Source organism: Ictidomys tridecemlineatus, chromosome 12 (assembly GCF_052094955.1).
Source record: "Ictidomys tridecemlineatus isolate mIctTri1 chromosome 12, mIctTri1.hap1, whole genome shotgun sequence".
Classification (NCBI taxonomy): domain Eukaryota; kingdom Metazoa; phylum Chordata; class Mammalia; order Rodentia; family Sciuridae; genus Ictidomys; species Ictidomys tridecemlineatus.
In genome coordinates, this window is record NC_135488.1 from 96,547,246 (window position 1) to 96,568,650 (window position 21,405).

At 34.7% G+C, this 21,405-nt stretch overlaps 1 protein-coding gene across 5 annotated transcripts in view; it reads right to left on the minus strand.

Moving 5' to 3' along the window:
• Slc30a6 (solute carrier family 30 member 6) overlaps positions 1-21,405 on the minus strand; it is a 44,930-nt gene that overhangs the window by 21,889 nt on the left and 1,636 nt on the right. For 2 of the 5 annotated variants that reach the window (XM_013357387.4, XM_005322467.5), the window contains exons 2-5: positions 16,688-16,774; positions 10,405-10,489; positions 9,267-9,309; positions 4,397-4,462 (exon numbers count right to left, since the gene is read on the minus strand). In XM_013357387.4, the coding sequence (XP_013212841.1) occupies positions 4,397-4,462; positions 9,267-9,309; positions 10,405-10,489; positions 16,688-16,774 (281 nt within the window). Of the gene's footprint in view, positions 1-4,396; positions 4,463-9,266; positions 9,310-10,404; positions 10,490-16,687; positions 16,775-21,405 lie in introns of those variants that run through there. The other 3 variants (XM_040271555.2, XM_040271556.2, XM_078029428.1) reach the window with 3 other exon arrangements.

Below are 21,405 nucleotides of genomic sequence, written 5' to 3' on the forward strand. Positions count from 1 at the left end.
ACCACAAAGAAAAGAAAAAAACTGACAAATTGAACTCATCATTGAGATTTAAAAAATTACATTTATGATAAGAAACTATTATGAAAAAGAAGATATTTATATATAAAGTAGATTGACTCTTATAGTTCAATAAGAAAAAGGCAAAACAGTTAAAAGACTTTAGCTAACATTTCACAGAAGAAGAAATCTAAATGATTAATAGACATATTAAAACACACTCTATCATCAGGAAACAATTTAAAACCACAATGCAATACCATTGCACATGCCAAAGTGGCCTTAAACAAAATGACAACTGTTAGTGAAACACTTAAAACACAGCCAATGGGAGTGAAAATTGGTGAAACTATTCTGGAAAATTATCTTTTAATAATGAACATATGCAATCTTGACTAATTTGAAAGATACATACTCAACATAAAACGAGTACACAGGTTTACCAAAAGAAATGTCCAAGTATGTTTGTTTGTAATTTTATTTATAATAGCTGAAAGCTGAAAATCACCCTAATGCCTTTCAATAGTTAACCTGTCATACAGTAATACAATGAAATGTTAGAGCAATGAATAAGAATGAACTACTAGTATGTGAGATGCCATCTATATGATATTTAGCAATATGCAAAATTAATCTGTAATGACAAAAATCAGAAAATTGTATACTTTTGGCATACGAATGAAATTATGGCATTTTCTAGTAAATGGATGAAATTGGAGGCCATCATGTTAAGTGTAATAAGCCAATCCCAAAAAATCAAAGGCCAAATATTCTCTCTGATATGAGAATGCTGACTCACAATGGGGGTGAGAGTGGAGGTTCACCAGATTGGGGGTTGTGGAATGGGGGAAAGTGAGTGGGGATGGGAATGAGAATGACAGCAGAATGAATTGGACATAACTTTCCTATGTTCATAATATATTCAGGGTAACTCCACATCATGTACAACCACAAGAATAAGGAGTTATAATCCATGTATGTGTGATATGTCAAAATACATTCTACTGTCATGTACAACTAAAAAGAACAAATAAAATATGTTAAAAAAAGAAAAAATTTGCATAATTTTGACAGGGTCTGATTTCCAGAGAATTTGGGAGAACTTGCAATATTTTATATAATGATTTAGATAGAAGCTTTACAATTATATATATATTTTTAAATTCATCAAAGTGCACAAGGATATGAGGAAACAAGATAGGGTCCCTATTTCTATGAAACTTATAATTTAAAGAAGGAGAAAGAAAAACAAATAATTTATTTGATAAATTCTGTACTGGGAATTATAGTAGTCTGAGTGACACAAGGCTAACTAGGTGGCTATTTGAGATTGTGTCATCCAATCACTTATGATAATTTGTGATCTGAATTATAAGATGGAGACAGTTCTCTGTGCTTTGGCGCATCCCTGTAATCTCAGCAACTCAAGAAGCTGAGGTAGGAGGATCACAAATTCAATCCTGTATCAAAATCAAAATGAAAAAGGGCTTGGGATGGATTCAAACTGAAAAGCTTCTTCTCAGCAAAAGAAACAATCAGTAACGTGAATAGAAAGCCTACAGAATAGGAGTAAATTTTTATCACATGCACATCAGATGGAGCACAAATCTCCAAGATTCATAAAGAAATCAAAAAACTTAACACCAAAAAACCAAATAACCCAATCAATAAATGGGCTAAGGAATTGAACAGACACTTCTCAGAAGATATATAATCAATCAACAAATATATGAAAAAATGCTCAACATCTCCAGCAATTACAGAAGTGCAAATCAAAACTACTCTAAGATTTCATCTCACTCCAGTCAGAATGACAGTTATTAAGAATATAAGGGTGTCAACCTAGTTTATATACAGAGATATGAAATATTGTGGTATATATGTGTAATAAGAATTGTAATGGAAAAAAAGTACATGTATAAAGACATGAATTGGCGTGAACAAACTTTATATACAAAGATATGAAAAACTGTGCTCTATATGTGTAATAAGAATAATGCATTCCACTGTCATGTATTTAAAAAAAATAAAATCAATTAAAAAAAAAGAATGTAAGCAACAATAAGTGTTGGCAAGGATGTGGGGGAAAAGGCACACTCTTACATTGCTTGTGGGACTGCAAACTGGTGTAACCAATCTGGAAAGCAGTATGGAGTTTCCACAGAAAATTTGGAATGGAACCACCATTTGACCCAGCTATCCCACTCCTCAATTTACACCCAAAGAACTTAAAAACAGCATAACAGTGATGCATCCACATCAATGTTTATAGCAGCACAATTTAAAATAGCTAAATTGTGGAAGCAACCTAGATACCCCTCAATAGATGAATGGATAAGGAAACTGTAATACACACACACACACATACACACACACACACACACACACACACACACACACTGGAATATTACTCTGCATTAAAAGAGAATAAAATCATGGCATTTGCAGGTAAAGCATGGAGCTGAAGAATATCATGCTAAGTAAAGTAAGCCAATCCCCCAAAAAACAAGCACCGAATGTTTTCTCTGCTAAGTGGATGCTGATCTATAATGGGGGGTTGGGGAGAGCATGGGCTAAATGGAGGAATTTTGGATAGGGCAAAGGAGAGGAAGGGGAAGGAAAGTTGGTGGAATGACATGGACATCAAGACCCTAGGTAGATGTAAAAAGACACGAATGATATGACTCTTACTTTGTGTAGAACCAGAGAAAATGAAAATGTGTACAACCATTTGTATACAATGAATTGAAATGCATTCTGCTGTCAGGTATAACAAATTAGAACAAAAAAATAAATAATTTTTTAAAAAAAGGGCTGGGGATGTAGCTCAGTGGTAGAGCACCACTGGGCTGCTAAGGTACAGCATCCCCATTAGTACCAAAGGAAAAAAAAAAAAAGATGGAGCCAGTCTTACAAAGATCAGGTAAAGAGCATCTTGCCACAGCTTGTACCAAGGTCTAACAAAAGAATGAGTTACTTGTGTTCAAATAACACAAAGTAAGTCAGTGTGGTATGCAGGACTTCAGAATGGTAAGTTGAAAAGAAGTAGGCAGAAGCCAGCTCATGTAAGGTTTTTGTAAATTAGGGAAAAGAATCAAGATATAATTCTGGGTTGGGGATGTGGCTCAAGCGGTAGCGTGCTCGCCTGGCATGTGTGCGGCCCGGGTTCGATCCTCAGCACCACGTACAAAGATGTTATGTCTGCTGAGAACTCAAAAAATTAAAAAAAAAAGATATAATTCTGTGTATGATGGAAAAGAATTAGATATTTCTAAATAGGAGAGTGAGAGTATGATTTAAACCTTCTAATTGCTATATGGAGAATGAAATATTATTGAGGCAAGCTCAGAAGCATGGGGAACCAGTTAGGATGCCAGACATTAGTTAAGGCACGAAAGGAAGGTAGCTTGGTCTGGGATGATAGCAGTGGACACAGAAGTGGTTATGAGAGTAAATTCTGGGTATGTTTGTGGGTTATCTTGACATAACCTGCTGAGGGACAGATGTGGGTAATAAGAAAGAAAAAAATCTTAAAGTTTTTGTTTGAGAAAATGAGTGCTGGTGGCATTTACTGAGATGGAGAAAACTATAGAGGAATGTTTTGGGAAGAAACTGAGAATTCTATCCTAAGTTTCTTTCTTTCTTTCTTTTTTTTAATTTTTTGATACCAGGGATTCAACCCAGGGGTGCTTAACTACTGAGCCACATCTTTAGCCCTTTTTATATTTTATTAGAAACAGGGATTTGCTGATTTGCTTAGGGGCTCACTAAGATGCTGAGGCTGGGTTTGAACTTGCTTGCGATCCTATTGCCTCAGCCTCCCGAGTTGCTGGGAATACAGGTATGCCCAACTGCACCCAGCTCTATGCTGAGTTTAAGACACCAATTAGACATCCATATGAAACTGTCAGAACTACCAACTCCAGGGAGTTTTAAGGCTGGAGAACTAGATTTTAGGGCATCATTAAATACAGATAATACTCCAAGTATGTGATTGATAAAATAAAAATCCATCTTCACCAATGCATATTAATATATATCACATTTACTTAAATGTCTAGAAGTTACATTTACATTAAAATCCTTCATACATTTTTCCCTTCATACTTTCTCTAAAATAAGAGATTCTCAAATTATTAGAAAACTTAATGTGATCATTTTATGTTAATATTTTTATAAAATATAAAGATCTAAATGTGAAAATTTTATTTTAATAAGATCTATATTTTAAATATTCATGTTTCTTTCCTAGAATCCTCTTAGAGGACACTTTTCTATCTACTTTCACTATTTGGTCACCATATCAGTAAATAGGTAGCATTTATTTTCCATAAACACAAGAGCTTGCTCTTTAGTACATTATTATTTTATAGCAGAAAATAGAATAATTTGAACTTACCCAAATGAATAGACAGGACTAGGTTTCCTCACCATTACCCAGTAACTTATTAAACATGTTATTAAACTAAATAAAAAGACAAAATTTAGCATTAGAACCCTGGAGGAGAACACACAGAAATGAATTTTTTCCTAAGCTGCTGAAAGTGATCAATTCTGGCATAGATTAAATTAATAATAAATTATTCTAATAATTTATAATGTAATGACAATTGCTATAATCTAATAATTTATAATCCTAGTACATGGTATACCTAAATGATGAGTTTTAACATGTGAAAAAACTGAATAAACTTCCAATTCACTGTTAAGTTAAATAGAACTTAAACCCATGTTTTCTTTACACAATGTTATTTGCCCTAAATGGTTTCCAAAGCCAAGAACAATTTTAAAAAGATACAAAAATAATAACGACAATATATTTCATTGTGGCATATACATTTTAACATTGATAAGTTCTGTTTAATTTTTATCAAAATTTAAAGTAAATATGAATAACATCTAGATGGAATGAAATTATATTTATTTTTTTAAGTATAGTGGAAATTCACTACAAAACTACTTTCTGCAATGTGAAATTCAGGTCACCAATATCTGTTGTATATCTAATTAAGCAGGTTTAGTTACCTGATTAATATAAAGACATAATAACACTTCTATCAAATGGATCTTGAAAGCATCTATGTCTAAGTATTTTATAATCCTCATATGGAAATCATAAAAGGTTTCATTAAGCAGATAGTCAACAGACTATCTCTGTAAGGAATATAATGATTCCTTACTTCTCTGTTATCAACTGTCTCTCATTTCTTTTCCGACTCATACAATGGGAACTTGTATGTTCTTACATGACCCTGCTCCCAGGCCACAGCTGACTCTTCCAAAAGACCTAGGTTGGATTAAAATCCTGCTCTAGAAAACTCTGAAATTGGAAATGCAGCATTCTAGGCTTAATATGGCTGCTTCTTGTACAATTGAAATGCAAATGTAAAAATTGGGAGCAAAATTTGTATTTCTTTCTTTCTTTATTTTTTTGGGGGTACTTTGGATTGAACTCAGGGGCACTCGACCACTGAGCCACATCCCCAACCCAATTTTGTATTTTATTTAGAGACAGGGTCTCTGAGTTGCTTAGCGCCTTGTTTTTTGCTGAGACTGGCTTTGAACTCACCATACTTCTGCCTCAGCCTCTGAGCTGCTGGGATTACAGTCTTGCATGCCAAGCTAACATTTACATTTCTATTCCTGAATTTTGGAGCAGGGAAATAAGATCTACAGGAAAAAAGTAGTTCAAGGGAGTCCAGCAAAGAGAACCAGAGATGAAAGATGGAGAGGACAAGTTAGATTATCCAGAGCTCTGTTCCCTGAGCCCAGCAAAATTTCTGTCCTCAGATTCCATGAAATGCCCCTAACACTCCTGAGATAGCTTCAGTGGGAATCTGATGCTTACAACTAAAAGGGTCCTGGCTAACTCCCCGAGGGTACTTCACATTCATCATCAAAGTTTTTATAGTAGGCTAACTTCATTTTAAATTCAATTAAGTATAAGAATTTGGTATTTACACTGAAGTTATAATGAAAATGTTTAATTTTGAATGGATAGATGGTTTTTGTGCTATTGGTAAATGCAGATGAAAATCCTCAATAATAGAAACCTAAAAAATTCATGTGTGTTTCTGAATATTGATTTTTGAAAATTTTACCTTTAAAAAGTGAATGAAAATCTCTGACACCTTTCCTATAATTTAGTAATTTTAAGAAACAATTTAAAAATTGTAATAATCCTGAAATCAGGATATGTCTTAGAATTTATGGTAACTCACCCAGTTGAACTGGAAGCCTTTTTCTTTTTCTTAAGGATATATAAAATAATTATGTCTCATAATTATGTGTCATAATTGTTCAGATCTAAGATTAGATGAAATATAGCAATACTGATCTACTTTATTTCCCATTACTATAAATATCTACTAAATCAATACCTATTCATTGATAAATCATTCAATGTTTAATTTTACTTATATGTATACATCAATTCTCAATAATCTCTATAGTTTAATAACATCATCATGGTATTAATGTGCTCCATTAAAATGTCTATATTCCTATGTAAAACAATAACTTTTATTTACATTTAATACTCTAAAATCAGAAATTCATTTTTTTGTGTGTGTGTGTCTGAGACTAGTGAAGATCTAAATAAACCTAAATCACACCTCTTTTTGTCTCAAACACTATATATTGATAATTGAATTACATGGCAGATTACAGACTGCTAAAGAAAAAAAAAACTCACTGGATGCACTGGCACATGCCTGTAATCCCTGCAATTTAAGAGGCTGAGGCAGGAGGATTGCAAGTTCAAGGCCAGCTTCAGCAACTTAGCAAAGCCTAAGCAACTTAAGAGAGACCCTGTCTCAAAAGAAAAAAAAAAAAAAAAAAGCCTGGGGATGTGGCTCAGTGGTCAAGTGCCCCTGTGTTTAACACCCAGTACTGCCCCCATATATATATAATATATATTTTTTTGTGGTACTGAGAATTTAACAGAGTACTCTACTGCTGGATTACATCCCAAGTCTTTTCTATATACTTTATTATTTTTATTATCTCTGTACTGAAGATTCAACTTAGGGGTATTAACTACTGAGCCACATCCTAGCCCATTTTCAGATTTTATTTAGAGACAGGATCTCACTGAGTTTCTTAGGACCTCATTAAGTTACTGAGGCTGGCTTTAAACTCAGGAATCCTCCTGCCTCAGCCTCCCGAGCCACTACGATCACAGGCATGTGCCACCATGCCCAGCTTGCTTGCTTTATTTATTTATTTAGTGGTACTGGGCATTGAACCCAGGAGTGTTTCTACCTCTGAGCTACATTCCCAGAGTTTTTAAGAATTTTTGACATAAGGGGGCTGGGGCTGTAGTTCAGTGGTAGAGCACTTGCCTTGCATGTGTGAGGCAATGGGTTCGATCCTCAGCACCACATAAAAATAAATAAACAAAGCCATTGTGTCCATCTACAAGTAAAAAAAAAAATTTAAAAAGGCAACTTACTAAAAAAAAAATTATTTTTCTGACATACAATCTTGCTAAATTGCTAGAATTAGAAGTATGCGCCACCATGCCTGGCTATTTAGATTCTAAACTTGTGCCTCTGCAACTAAGTCTTCCTCCTAGTAAGTATCAGTTTCTTGTTTACCCTTCCCATGAATATTTATAAAAATATAAATCAATGAGTATAGTACACCATATAGTGAGCAACTTTTCATAAGAGCCAGTTATAGTTCTTTGCTTTTGTGAACTCTGTGTTTAAATGTTTTGTTTTCTTTATTCTACTAAACTGGTAAGCCCTTTAAGTATATCAGCAACATTAGTTTTTTTTCCGAGAAACATTTTCTCAGGTTGTTCTCTGTTTGTGGTAATATTTGCTACCTAGAATTTCAAAAGGTGGGGGGAGGGGACAAAGGCATTGTAACACAGGGTCAGGCTACTATGTAAGTATTACTTGAACACAGCACTGGCATACTGCAATAGATAGTTGATCTGATGCCTAGTGCATGCCCCAAACTGTGAATAGCATTGAACCCTGTACTGCATATACTCTGATTTTTCTATAGGTACAAACCTATAATAAAGTTTAATTTATAGGGTCTGGGGTTGAGGCTCAGTGGTAGAGTGCTTGCTGTGTAGCATGTGTGAAGCACTGGGTTCAATTCTCAGCACCATATATAAATAAGGAAATAAAATAAAGGTCCATCAACAACTAATAAAAACCTATTTTTAAAAGTTTAATTTATAAATTAAGTCTAGTAAGTGATATAATAATAAAATAGAATCATAATAATGTACTATAATAAGATTTATGTGAATGTGGCAAATATCTTACTGTATTGTCCCCTTCTGTTTCTTGTAATGATGATGTGAGATGATACAATGCCTATATCATGAGATGAAGTGAGGTGAATGACAAAGGCATTGTAACACAGGGTTATGCTACTATGTAAGTATTACTTGAACACAGCACTGGCATACTGCAATAGATAGTTGATCTGATAACTGAGACAACTCCTAAATGACTCAACTGCTAAGTTGCTGAGATATGGACACACTGGAGAAAGGGATGATTCATATCATGGGTTGGATATAATGGGATGGTGCCAGATTTCAACATACTACCTAGAAAGATAAGCAATTTAAAACTTATGAATTTTTATTTCTGGAATTTTCCATTTAATATTTCTGGACTACAGTTGTCATGGATAACTGAAACTGCAGAAAGAGAATCCATAAACAAGGTGGGACTACAATAATCACTTGAATATGCTTGACTGGTTTAATTAATTTAGGGAGAATTTTTATAAGAATATGATTTATTTTTTCAGGTCTTTTTTTTTTTGAAAGCAGAATCATTTTAAAGTTTTCTTCACATAGAATGTGTAAGTTTATGTTTATGCCTGGATATTTATCTTTTCAATTAGTAAGTCAATGAAATATTTTCTTCTGTTATAATTCCTTTTTTTTTTTAAGAGAGAGTGAGAGAGGAGAGAGAGAGAGAGAGAGAGTGAGAGAGAGAGAGAGAGAGAATTTTTAATATTTATTTTTTAGTTCTCGGCGGACACAACATCTTTGTTGGTATGTGGTGCTGAGGATCGAACCCGGGCCGCACGCATGCCAGACGAGCGTGCTACCGCCTGAGCCACATTCCCAGCCCCTGTTATAATTCTTTAATATTAATTTGTACATATGATCTACATTGATAATTTTACTTATTTATTAAATTAATTTCCTTTAAGCAAAGAAAACTTCTTTATATATTCAGTGAAGCAATTTTTGGCTATAAAACATTAAGGAGATGTTTTAAAAAACTTACCTAAAAAGATCAAAAATAGTCAGGTAAGTATAGGCAGTTAAAGCTGCAAAACAACAAAAAACCCAATTAACATGTTATTTAATTAATGCTTAAGAAAATACAGAAAGTCACCAAAATTGTTTATCAGTGATTATCTACTACGAAAAAAAAAAAAAAAGCCTGGAGTCACTAGCAACCCATATATATATATTTCCAATAGGAAATTACATAGTAAATCTGATTAATACATGTAACCAAGGTTGGTGAGCACAAAAGCTCATTTTAGAACCAGATTTCTACACTGAAAAAATCAATCACCAAATACTCAGTCACGTCACCATTTTTCTGCCTGCTTTTGTCATTTCAGTACTATTTTAAATGTAACTTTTAAATACCCTGAAGAAAATAGTGATGCATCAAAACATCAGAGATCAAGACACAAGAAAAAATTACAGAATTTCATTTTTAAGGAAATGTCAACAAACCTCAAAATCTTACTTATAAATTATGTAAGGTTTTAATATATTATCCTAAAAAGAACTCTGTTTCACAAATGTCCAGATTGAATGGTGTTTTTTAAAACCAACAGCTCATTTAAAATGATAATGTCCTAGCAGGGGATGGTTGGGCACGCCTGTAATCCCAGCAAACTGGGAGGCTAAGGCAGGAGGATTGCAGTTCAAAACCAGCCTAAGCAATTTAGCAAGACCCTGTCTCAAAATGAAAAATAAAAAGAATTGGGGATGTGACTCAGTGGTTAAGTGCTCCTGGATTCAATCCCTGGTATCATAAAAAACAAACAGATAATTTCATAATATGTCAACAAAACTTTATGGTTCATAGGTCTGTTTTTAAAGACATTAAAAAAAAAAAAAAGGGACTGGGCTTGGGTTGAGGCTCAGTGGTAGAGTGCCCACCTAGCATGCATGAGGCACTAGGTTTGATCCTCATCACCACATAAAAATAAAGATATCATGTCCACCTAAAATTAAAAAATAAATTTTTAAAAAAACAAAGGAAAAATGTATTCTTTCATTTAAATCATTGAGTTATATACATTTCAGAAGAACATATTCTATGTAAAGGAAAATACACCTTTATTTAAAACCAGAAAAATAAAAATTAAACTAACTTCGTAAAAATAATGACGATGACATACCTATACTATTAGTAGAACTGCACCACATAAGCAGGAAGCCAGTACATATCAAGTTAATTGCACCAAAGAGTAGTATCTTCCAGGACTGTGGAAAGGAAAATCTTTGATTTGTACAGTGGTAATAATTTCACTGGGTCTGTTCATGTTGCTGTAATTCATACTCTGATATTCAAAAGAACAAGCATAACTTCCTTCAAAAAGTTCATGTTACATTTTCTACACCAAAATTATCATCAACAAAGTTGTTATATTATTATCATATACAAATCTAAAGGAATAATTCCTAAAGGGGAATTTTTTAAGAGAAAATGTATTCTGGCACAGAAACTCTCAAATAGTTGAGAAAACTATGCATGTATATGTATATCATTTTTCTCTCTATAAATCTATAAATACAGACAATGATAAAGCAAAAGGGGCAATGTAAACGATTGGTAAATCTTAAAAAAAGGGAATAATGGCGTTCCTTATACTAATCTGGAAACTTTTATATACTTTGGAAATTATAGCAAAATGGGAAGTAATTTTTAAAAAAGGCAATGCTTGATAATTTCCCAAATAACTCACATGAAACAGGACTGCAAAAAGGAAAAATTACAATGGTTCAGAAGTTCACACAACAGGGAGGCCCTGAACTATGCCCTGAAAAGGCGACTCAGGGGAAGGAGGACTGTATTCCAAAAGTAAAGAAAGAAGAGATCAAGTAAAGTGTTTTCAACTTTTGTCCTACCATACTTCATACAAAGAAGGGAAACCAATCCTTATTTCCAAGTAGAGGGCAAAGAAATTAAAAGAAAGCCCTCTTTGTTTGGAGGTATTGAAATTAAAGAGATTTAGCTGTAAAGGTCAAATATGTTGTGGGACAGGATGGTCTTAGAACTCAGATGGAAAAGTATAGGTTTAGAAAAGAACAATCCCTCTGAGGTGAGGAGATGACTGACAGAGAAATTATGAGGCTGAATGAAGAAATAGCACAAAGCTGGTAGTCCACAAATCTCTAGAAAAGATACAATACAAGAGAATTTTCCAAAATTAAGGGATATGGGAAAGCAGAACTAGAAATTTAAATCCAGAAGTAAATCTTCCAAAGAGTTATTATGATGAACACACTACTGAATCATCAAAGATGATAACAACAATTACCTGTGTAGGTATATGACTATGGGTACAGCTTAGTGGTAGATCATGTGCTTAGCATGTACTTAGCATGTGCAGGGCCCTGGGTTTCATTCTAAGTGCACGTGCACACACACACACACACACACAAAATTTAAAAAAAAACAAGCATGAATTTTTTGGGGGGGGAGGCGGGGTACCAGGGATTGAACTCAGGGGCACTTGACTACTGAGCCACATCCCCAGCCCTATTTTGTCTCAGGGTCTCACAGAGTTGCTTACCACCTCACTTTTGCTGAGGCTGGCTTTGAACTTACAATCTTCCTGGCTCAGCCTCCAGAGCAGCTGGAATTTCAGGCATGCAATACCACACCGGGCCCAGCAAGAATTTTTGGTAGACACCATTCTGTAACTTCTACAGCCAAGAACAGAAGCAGGGATGCAGATGAGGTAAGGATGTTTGCATTTTAAGAAATGATATGAGGCAAAAGACTCTAAAGCTAGTAAAGACTTTAATGAAATGATCAGACCTGGAGTCTAGTCAAGGTAGGGATTCAAGAACAATCAGAAAAAGAGGATAATGTACACTAAAGCTGGACATGATGGTACATGCCTGTAATTCCAGACACTTGGGAGACTTAAGGGAAAAGGATAATAAGTTTTAGGCCAGCCTTACCAACACAGCAAGGCACTCAACAACTCAGCATGACCCTGTCTTGAATAAAAAATTAAAGGGCTGGGGGTGTAGTTTAGTTGTAGAATGCCCCTGAGCTCAATTCCCAGTCTTGGGGAAAAAAAAGTTAAAAAAGAATGTACATTGAAAAATAACACTCTGTACTCTGTTGCTGGATCAAACTATTTATCCACCCAACAAATATCTCATTATCTTTTCTTTAAAGATAAACAGCATGCCTTTATTTATTCGTTTATTTTTATGTGGTGCTGAGGATCGAACCCAGCGCCTCACACGTGCCAGGCAAACACTCTGCCACTGAGCTACAGCCTCAGGCCTCATTATCTATTTTGTGCCACACACTATTCTAGGAACTAAGAATGGATCAGTAAAAAAAAAAAAAAAAAAAAATACATACTTGATGCCATTCCAGACTCCCTCTCACTCACTCTGCTCTAGCTATCCTTATCCAAGCCTCTTCTGCCCCAGGATATTTGCATTGCAGTTCCTATTTTCTCTTCCAGGTATCTGCATGCTTATTGCCTTTGCCTTATTCAGATTTCTGTCCACATGTCAGTTTACCAAAAGGGTCTTTTCTGACCACTCTATCTGGAAGATAAACCTTTCCATATCTTCTATTACTATCTTCTTATCCTACTTTATGAACCCAGGTCTTTGCACATGCTAGCACTCTAACACTGAGTTCCATCCCCAACCCATTTTGTTAGTAGCATTATTTTTATATGTTGATGAACCTTTATTTTATTCATTTATTTATATGCAGTACTGAGAATCGAATCCAGGGCCTTACACATGCTAGGCAAGTGCTTTACCACTGAGCCACAACTCCAGCCCTTACTATTATTTTTTTGAAACAGGGTCTCTCTAAGTCACCCAGACTGGCCTTGAACTTATGTTCTTTCTGCTCAACCTCCTGAGTGGCTTGGTTTACAGGTGTAAACCAAGCACTTTTTTTCTTCCTAGTACTTATCACTATCTGACCTTAATATATTTGTTTATTGTTTGTCACTCAAGCTAGATCACTTCTTTTCCTTTAGTTAAAAAAAAAGAAGCAAGGGGGCTCAATAGTATAGCGCTTGCCTCTCGTTTGTGAGGGACTGGGTTCAATTCTCAGCACCACATATAAATAAGTGAATAAAATAAAGATCCATCAACAACTAAAAATATATTTAAAAAAACACAAGATAAACAGGCAAAAGGAAGATAACGGTGGTTTTGAAAGTTTCAGATTAGAAAGGAAAGAAATGGTATGAAATAGTCACCTTGGAAAGTGGGAAACTGAATGAACTAAGGAATTTTAGCATAAGCATCATCATTTGATCATGAATTCACAGTGACACAAGTAAGCAGAGTTTCATTTCTCTCAGGTTAGATTCAGTAGTTTAGATGTAGGTACACATTAGAATTTTCTAGGAAATATGATAGAATGGGGGCACAAAGCAGTTAAGGGCACAGAATATGATAATGATGGAGCACAGAATCCTGGATAAGGAATTGAATGAGGATAAGGGAGGTGAAGGAATTGAATGAGGATAAGGGAGGTGAAAAACAGTGACGATTTGGTGAAGTCACAAAATTGAAGGTCATAGTAAAATCGCAGAATGACTGAAGTTTGGGTAATAAGAATAAACTGGAAAGATAGGTGCTGGTGACTGCTGGGTGAAATTCTTTTTTTTTTTTTTTTTTTTTGAGAGAGGGGAGAGAGAGAGAGAGAGAGAGAGAGAGAGAGAGAGAGAGAGAGAATTTTTTTTTTTTAATATTTATTTTTTAGTTCTCGGCGGACACAACATCTTTGTTGGTATGTGGTGCTGAGGATCGAACCCGGGCGGCACGCATGCCAGGCGAGCGCGCTACCGCTTGAGCCACATCCCCAGCCCTGGGTGAAATTCTTGAAATTGAGACAATAGGATATAGTTCTTATGAGTGATAAGGTTTCTACATGACCAGAGCAGTGGACTCCTGGGAGTGACCAAGGGCGAGACTGATTATTCATGATGAAGAAGTAAGGAACTGAAGCAGGATGTGGTGGCACATGTCTGTAATTCCAGATACTTGGGAGGTTGAGAGAGAAGAAACAAAAGTTTAAGTCCATGTGTCTGAAAAAAATGAACAAAATAAAATAAAATAAAATAAAATACAAAGGATTGAATATGTAGCTCAGTGGTAGAGTACTTGTTTAGCATGTGCAGGCCTTGGGGTCAATCCCTAGTACCACCAAAAGAGAGTGGTAGGTGGTAAGGAACTGAGATGGATCTTAAAATGTGAACCAACATTTATGAGCAGTGAAGAGATGAACCAAGGTATTTCTTAAGATTTAAATTTGTATAGAGAATATATGTACAGTTCAAGTGTTCCTATGTAATAGTCCCCTTATTATCTGTTCCCAGGTCCCAGTAGATGACTGAAACTGTGGACAGAACCCTGGATAAACTATACACTATGTTTTGTTCTATATGTATATACCTAAAAGTTTACTTAAAAATTAAGCAGAATATAAAAATAACAATAATATTAAAATGAACAATTTTCATAATATACCATACTAAAAATTATGTTGAGTGTGAAAATATCTTATTGTACTGTGTATCTTAGCAGCCTCAGCACATAATTTTTCTTTATTAAGATGAGAATTAGGGGGGCTAGGGATGTGGCTCAAGCAGTAGCGAGCTCGCCTGGCATGCGTGCGGCCCGGGTTCAATCCTCAGCACCACATACCAACAAAGATGTTGTGTCCGCCGAGAACTTAAAAATAAATATTAAAAATTCTCTCTCTCTCTCTCCTCTCTCACTCTCTCTTTAAAAAAAAAAAAAAAAGATGAGAATTAGGGCTGAGGTCATGGCTCAGCAGTAGCACACTTGCCTAGCATGCGTGAGGCACTGGGTTCAATTCTTAGCACCACATACAAATAAATAAAAAATAAGGTCCATCAACAACTAAAAAAATATTAAAAAAAAAAAGATGAGAATTAGCAACTTCCATTTAAAGAAAGTACTATACTTTGGCATATCCAAATTGCCAGCATCACTGTTCTTGTACTTTAGCATTATTTCAACACAAGCATTATGATAGCAATATTGTGACAGTTGATCTGATAACCAAGGCAGCTAATAAGTGACTAAGAGGTAGTATAAACTGGACAAAGCCATGACTCATGTCCCACAAGGGACAAAGTAGGAGAGTGTAAGATTCTGCTATGCTACTCAGAATGGCACACAATTGAAAACTTATGGATTATTTATTTCTGGAATTTTCCATTTAATATTTTTACAGTTGACCTCAGACAACTAAATCTGAATATAAGGGGGAAATATTATTTTTTGGTTTTGTTCCTATTACCTGTTCTATGGCTAATTGTACTTCAAAAAAGAGCATGGTTAGGACTGGGGCTGTAGCTTAATGGCAGAGCGCTTGCCTAGTATGTGCGAGGCCCTGGGTTCGATCCTTAGCATCATATACAAATAAAATAAAGGCATTCTATCCATCTACAACTACAAAAAAATTTTTTTAAAAAAATGCATGGTTAAAGAATGTCTCTTTACTTATATAATATAGCTGCTTTCTATCAATATTACAGTGCTATATCCATCTGTTCTGAGATCATGCTAAATGAAATATGTATCTATCAAACAAATGAATCCTCTATCATTGGCTCTTTAAATCTAACATTCAGGGGCTGATAATATTTCCAAATGCTAGATTTATTGAGTTCTGACTATATTTCAAATTTTTAGGAATAGGAGATATAATGATAAATAACAAAAAACGAAGCTTCTAGTCTAGTTCACAATTCAAGGGCACTATCCCTGGTACTCTTTATTACTGTGTTCCATGAAAACCGGCTTTAAAGCTCATTAACATTTATTGAGTGCTTGTTCTGTGTATCTATAAAAAGGTGAGCAAAATAGACACAGTCACTGCCCTCAAAGAGCTTATAATTTAATATTGAGAAGAGTGAAAAACAGAAGATCTGCATATGATCAAGTAAGAGAGAAATTATCTTTTTATTTATAGTCTCAAAGCATGACACAGTTTCTTGCCTCGTTAATTTTCCTGTTATGAATGAGAAAACTTGGCTTTAGACTACATTCAATTTTTAAAAAATATTAAAGACAAAAGGAATCCATAAAAGAAAACAAAATTTATTTAAAATGCTTTAATGTAAACAAAATTTGTTTAAAATGCTTTAATGTAACTCAGGCTGGGTATGTAGCTTAGTGGTAGAGTGCTTGCCTAGCATATATGAGGCACTGGGTTTGATTCTCAACACCACATGTAAACAAATAAAGTAAAGATCCATTGACAACTAATAAAATATTTAAAAAACTGTAATTAAAAAAATACTTATTATCCAACATGGAAAAATGAGAACAATATGGTGGGGTCAAAAGTGATTTCTATTTGCCTTAAAAATTACCATTTTTAGATGTTGTAATGTTGTTTTACAGTAAAGTTGGGGTTAAGAAATAACTTACCCTTCGGTCAGCTGCTACAAGTCTAAATTCCTGTAATAACTTGCCAAAAAAAGATCTTTGCGGTTTTCGAAAGAGATGAATTGTCCCCTTTAAAACAAAACAAACAAAAATAATATCAGCACTTAAGCATCTAATGTTCTCCCTAGTTCCTGTGATGTTATAGTACTAATAACAACAACTAACATTTATTGAGTACTCCACATGACAAAGTACTTATTCTAGATCCTTTACATGTACTTATCAATTTAATACTCACAACAATCCTGTGTGGTAGAAACAATTTTTACATTTGGTAAGTTGTCCAAAGTCACAAAGCTAGTATCTTGGTAGGGTTTCAAATTTAGGCATTTTAGCTCTAGATCACTCTTAGAAAAGGAAAGGGGAAATGGAAATTTCCAAATAGCTCCACTAGAAAGACAATATTACAATTAATCTAATCAAACCTAAACATATGAAAGTTCTGGCAGCTATTATAGTAAAACCCCTTAGGCATTCAGTCAAAAGCATCTGACACCCTAGCTAGTATCCATGATCTCTGCCAGTATACAGCATGAGGCTAGCACTGAAAAGGGCGGGCAGTAGGGTTACAAGAGACAGACCAAGTGACAATTTGAGGAGATTTTTGGCCCAAGTTTAGGAAACCATGCATGAAAGCTTTTAAGTGAACGTTCAGGTGAGGCATGGTAGAGAACACCTGTAATCCCAGCAATTTAGGAGGACCAGGCAGAAGAACTTCAAGTTCTAGGCCAGTGTCAGCAACTTAGCAAAATACAGAGTACAAAGGGCTGGTGGTATAGTTCAGTGGTTGAGTGCCCTGGTGTTTGATTTCCAATACCGAGGGTTCAAACACAGATGAGAAAATAACTTATGATAACGGCAGTATCTAATAGCAGTGAGAGAAAATATGAGCTATTCAATAAATGTATTCCAATGAAGGAAATGTTGCATCCTTACTATTCTTTATTCAGATTTGTTATTTAAAAATTAAAATACAAAACTATGCCTGAAGAAAATATGGATTATAATTTCATCATCTTGGAGTTTGGGATGTGGTATAGGACAGAGGCAGAAACCTAATTTATGTCTCTGAGGAAGATCAAAAGGGGTATTTTAGTTGTGTGCTACAGTTAAATGAAGTTATAATATTTAATGGAAATAATGGGAATAATGCCAAAAGATCTGTGATCATTAACTATTCCATTAAAAATACTTAAACCTTTTTATTCTGAAAATATGGCATGGCCTTGTCTAGCATAGGTTTCCATAAGCAAAACTCTACAGCTACTTTTAAGTCAAAGACCTTCATAATTTATAATAATTTTTTTGTGTGTGGTGGTGGGATTGAATCCAAGGCTTTATTCACGTGAGGCCAGCACTCTACCAACTAAGCAATATCAACAGCCCAATTTATTATAATTTGATTGCTATGTGTCACAACTTAAGTATTTGTATTTTTAAAAAAATTCTTTCCTTGATGGTAAACGCCACACTCATTCTAACAACCATAGGACACTTCAACCTCACTAAGTTGGCCAGTTTCACTCAACTATTTAAGCTCCAGAAAACACTGGAACTGGGTTATTAACAGATTAAAACTGAAAAACTTTCAGATTCAATTCAAACACAGGAATGATTTTCTTACATAGTTAAAAAAACATCTCAGTAGTTATAAAAAGGCATGTTCCCTCATTGCTGGTAGGACTGCAAATTGGTGGGAATCAGTATGTAGATTCCACAAAAAATTTGGAATGGAATCACCATTTGACCCAGTTATCCCACTCCTTGGTTTATACCTAAAGGACTTAAAATTAGCATACTACAGTGATGCTGCCATATCAATGTTTATAGCAGCTCAATTCACAACAGCTAAACTATGAAGGTGCCCTTCAACAGATGAATGGATAAAGAAAATGTGGTACATACACATGGAATATTACTCTGCCTTAAATTATGGCATTTGTGGGTAAATGGATGGAGCTGGAAAACATCATGCTAAGCGAAATAAGCCAATCCCAAAAAACCAAAGGCCAAATGTTTTCTTTGATAAGCAGATGCTGATCCATAATGTGGGGAGAGGTAGGGAAGAATGATGGAACTTTGGATTGTGCAGAGGGGAGTGTGGGCGAGTGCAGGGATGGGAAAGACTTTGGAATGAGACTGACATTATTACCCTATATACATGTATGATTACACTATTGTTGTGACTCTGCACCATGTACAGCCAGAAGTTGTGCTCCATTTATGTACAATGTGTCAAAATGCATTCTCCTGTCATGTATAACTAAGTAGATTAAAAAAAAAAAGAAGGTGTATCCCATTCTTCAAAGCTTAGACATGCATTAGTTACATTATGCTGAGACTTCCTGTCAGAGAAAGGGCAAAGCATAAAAGTGTGGTATAAGAAAAATATCAATAGGATGTCAATAATTGTTGATGCCAAGATATGGGTACATAGGGCTCATTAACAGTCTCTTTACTTTTGTTTATGTCTGAAATCTGTCATAATTAAAAGCAGAATACAATCTGAGAATTGAAATGTTGCACTCCATTTGTGTATGATGAATTGAAATGCATCCTACTGTCATGTACAACTAAGTAGAATAAAAATATTTTAAAAAATTTTTAAAAAAGCAGAATAATAAAGTAAAACATTTTGAAAAGTAAAAATAAACACTAGAAGTGTTACTAATTTTGTTATCCAAATAAAGACTAGTATTTAGCAGGGTGCAGTGGCACATTCACATAATCCCAGCAATTTAGGAGGCTGAAGCAGGAAGATTGCAAGTTCAAGGCCAGCCTCAGTAACTTGACACTGTCTCAAAATTTTAAAAACAGGTGGGGGCAGTGGTGGTCGCTCAATGGTACAGTGCTTCCCTAGCATGCACAAGACCCTGTGTACAATCCCCAGAACCACCAAAATTAAAAAAAAAAAAAAAAAAGTGACTAGTGTTTCTGTAAATCAAAGGCCCTGCTAAGCTAATTCAGTTTGATAGGTACAATATGCTATTTTCATTTGAGATGTTAATAAATGTTAATGTTAACAAATACATTGTGCAAGAATTATGTGTGGAATATTTTGGTCCCAAGATAATAAATGTTGCTTAATATTGTTTTCCTTGAAAATCTTCTGTTTGACTTCAATCCATTTTGCTTATTACTTTAAGTTTCTAAGAAAATCAACAAGATTTTTAAAAGACAGATGTCCACTTTTGATACTATACTCAGTTTAAAAATGAAACAAAAATTCTAACAGTCATATCATTCTTTCCAAAATTATATTGGTTCTCCGTTGCTATGAGGATAAACTCCAAATTTCACAAACTGAAATCTTGACTTGTTTTCAATAACTTAGCCTGTTTCTTTCTAGTCTTATTTCTTATTCCAGTTAGAAATTCTCAACTCTAGCTAAACTGGCCTACTCTTGATCACTGCAAAGTGAAAAGGTGAGACTTGTGTAATCCAAACTCTACTAACCCTGTCACAGTTCACCTAATTCCTCACCTAAATGAGAGACATATTAGATTCAGAGTATATGAATAAGGGCAGGGTATGGTGGTGCATACATATAATCCCAGTGACTGGGGAGACTGAGGCAGGAGGATTACAAGTTCAAGGACAGCCTGAAGAACTTAGGGAGACCCTGTCTCAAAATAAATAGTAACTGGGAAGTGGCTCTATGATTAAGTGCTCCTAGACTCAATCCTGGATACAAAAAAGAAAAAAAAGTATGTGAATAAGAAACAAATGTTTCATTTCTTCCATGAACTCTTCCTAGATCATTCCAAACTGTAGTGCTTTCTATGTACTTTTATTATTTTTATTGTTAGCCAAAGGGTCATTTCCATTTTGTTATTGTAAGTTAAATTTTTAGTAACACCACTAAAGACAATGGCTATATTTTCTAACAAAGAATATGAATCCATGAATGACTCATAAAAGTGTTTTCCCTAAAACATCTAAGATAAACCTAGGGACTGGGGATGTAGCTTAGTGATAGAGCGCTTGCCTTATATATACGAAAGAGGCCCTGAGTTAAATCTCTAGCAACTCTCTCTCATACACATACACAGTAACCTTGAATGCCATTATTTTCCGTATTACTAATAATAAAGTTTCAAGCATAAACATTTAGTGCTATAGTTTACTTAAAAACAGACATTTATTGAAAACTTCCTCTGGACCGGACACTGTACACAGTTCTGGGAATATCAGAGTGACACATATGGTTCCTGCTCTCAAAGAGCTCACAGTCTATGAGGTAAGAACAATCAAGTACACAGGTTTTTTTTAAAAAAATACTTTAGATGTTGATGGATCTTTATTTTTTTTAATATGTAGTGCTGAGAACTGAACCCAATGCCTCATACATGCTAGACAAGCGCTCTACCACTGAGCCACAACCCAATCCATATATTCAGTTTTAATACAGTCTGGTAAGGGATACAGATGCTATTGGTAAAAAGCATAAGGTATCCAAATTTAAATTTGTAAGTTAATCAAAGTGTACAATCTGAAAAACCTCTGAATTTTAAGTTTCTTTTTAATGCACCCTCCACTCCCTTCATCAGTGTTTCAGGGCAAGTTAGGTTTTTAAGATATATATGCATTTTGTGAAGTTTTCTTTATGTAATAAAACTGCTTATTCATTTCAGAAAAAAGCATAAGTTATAATTATAGGAGCACAAAGGAAAAACTGCTCTCAGGACACTAGGTCATAA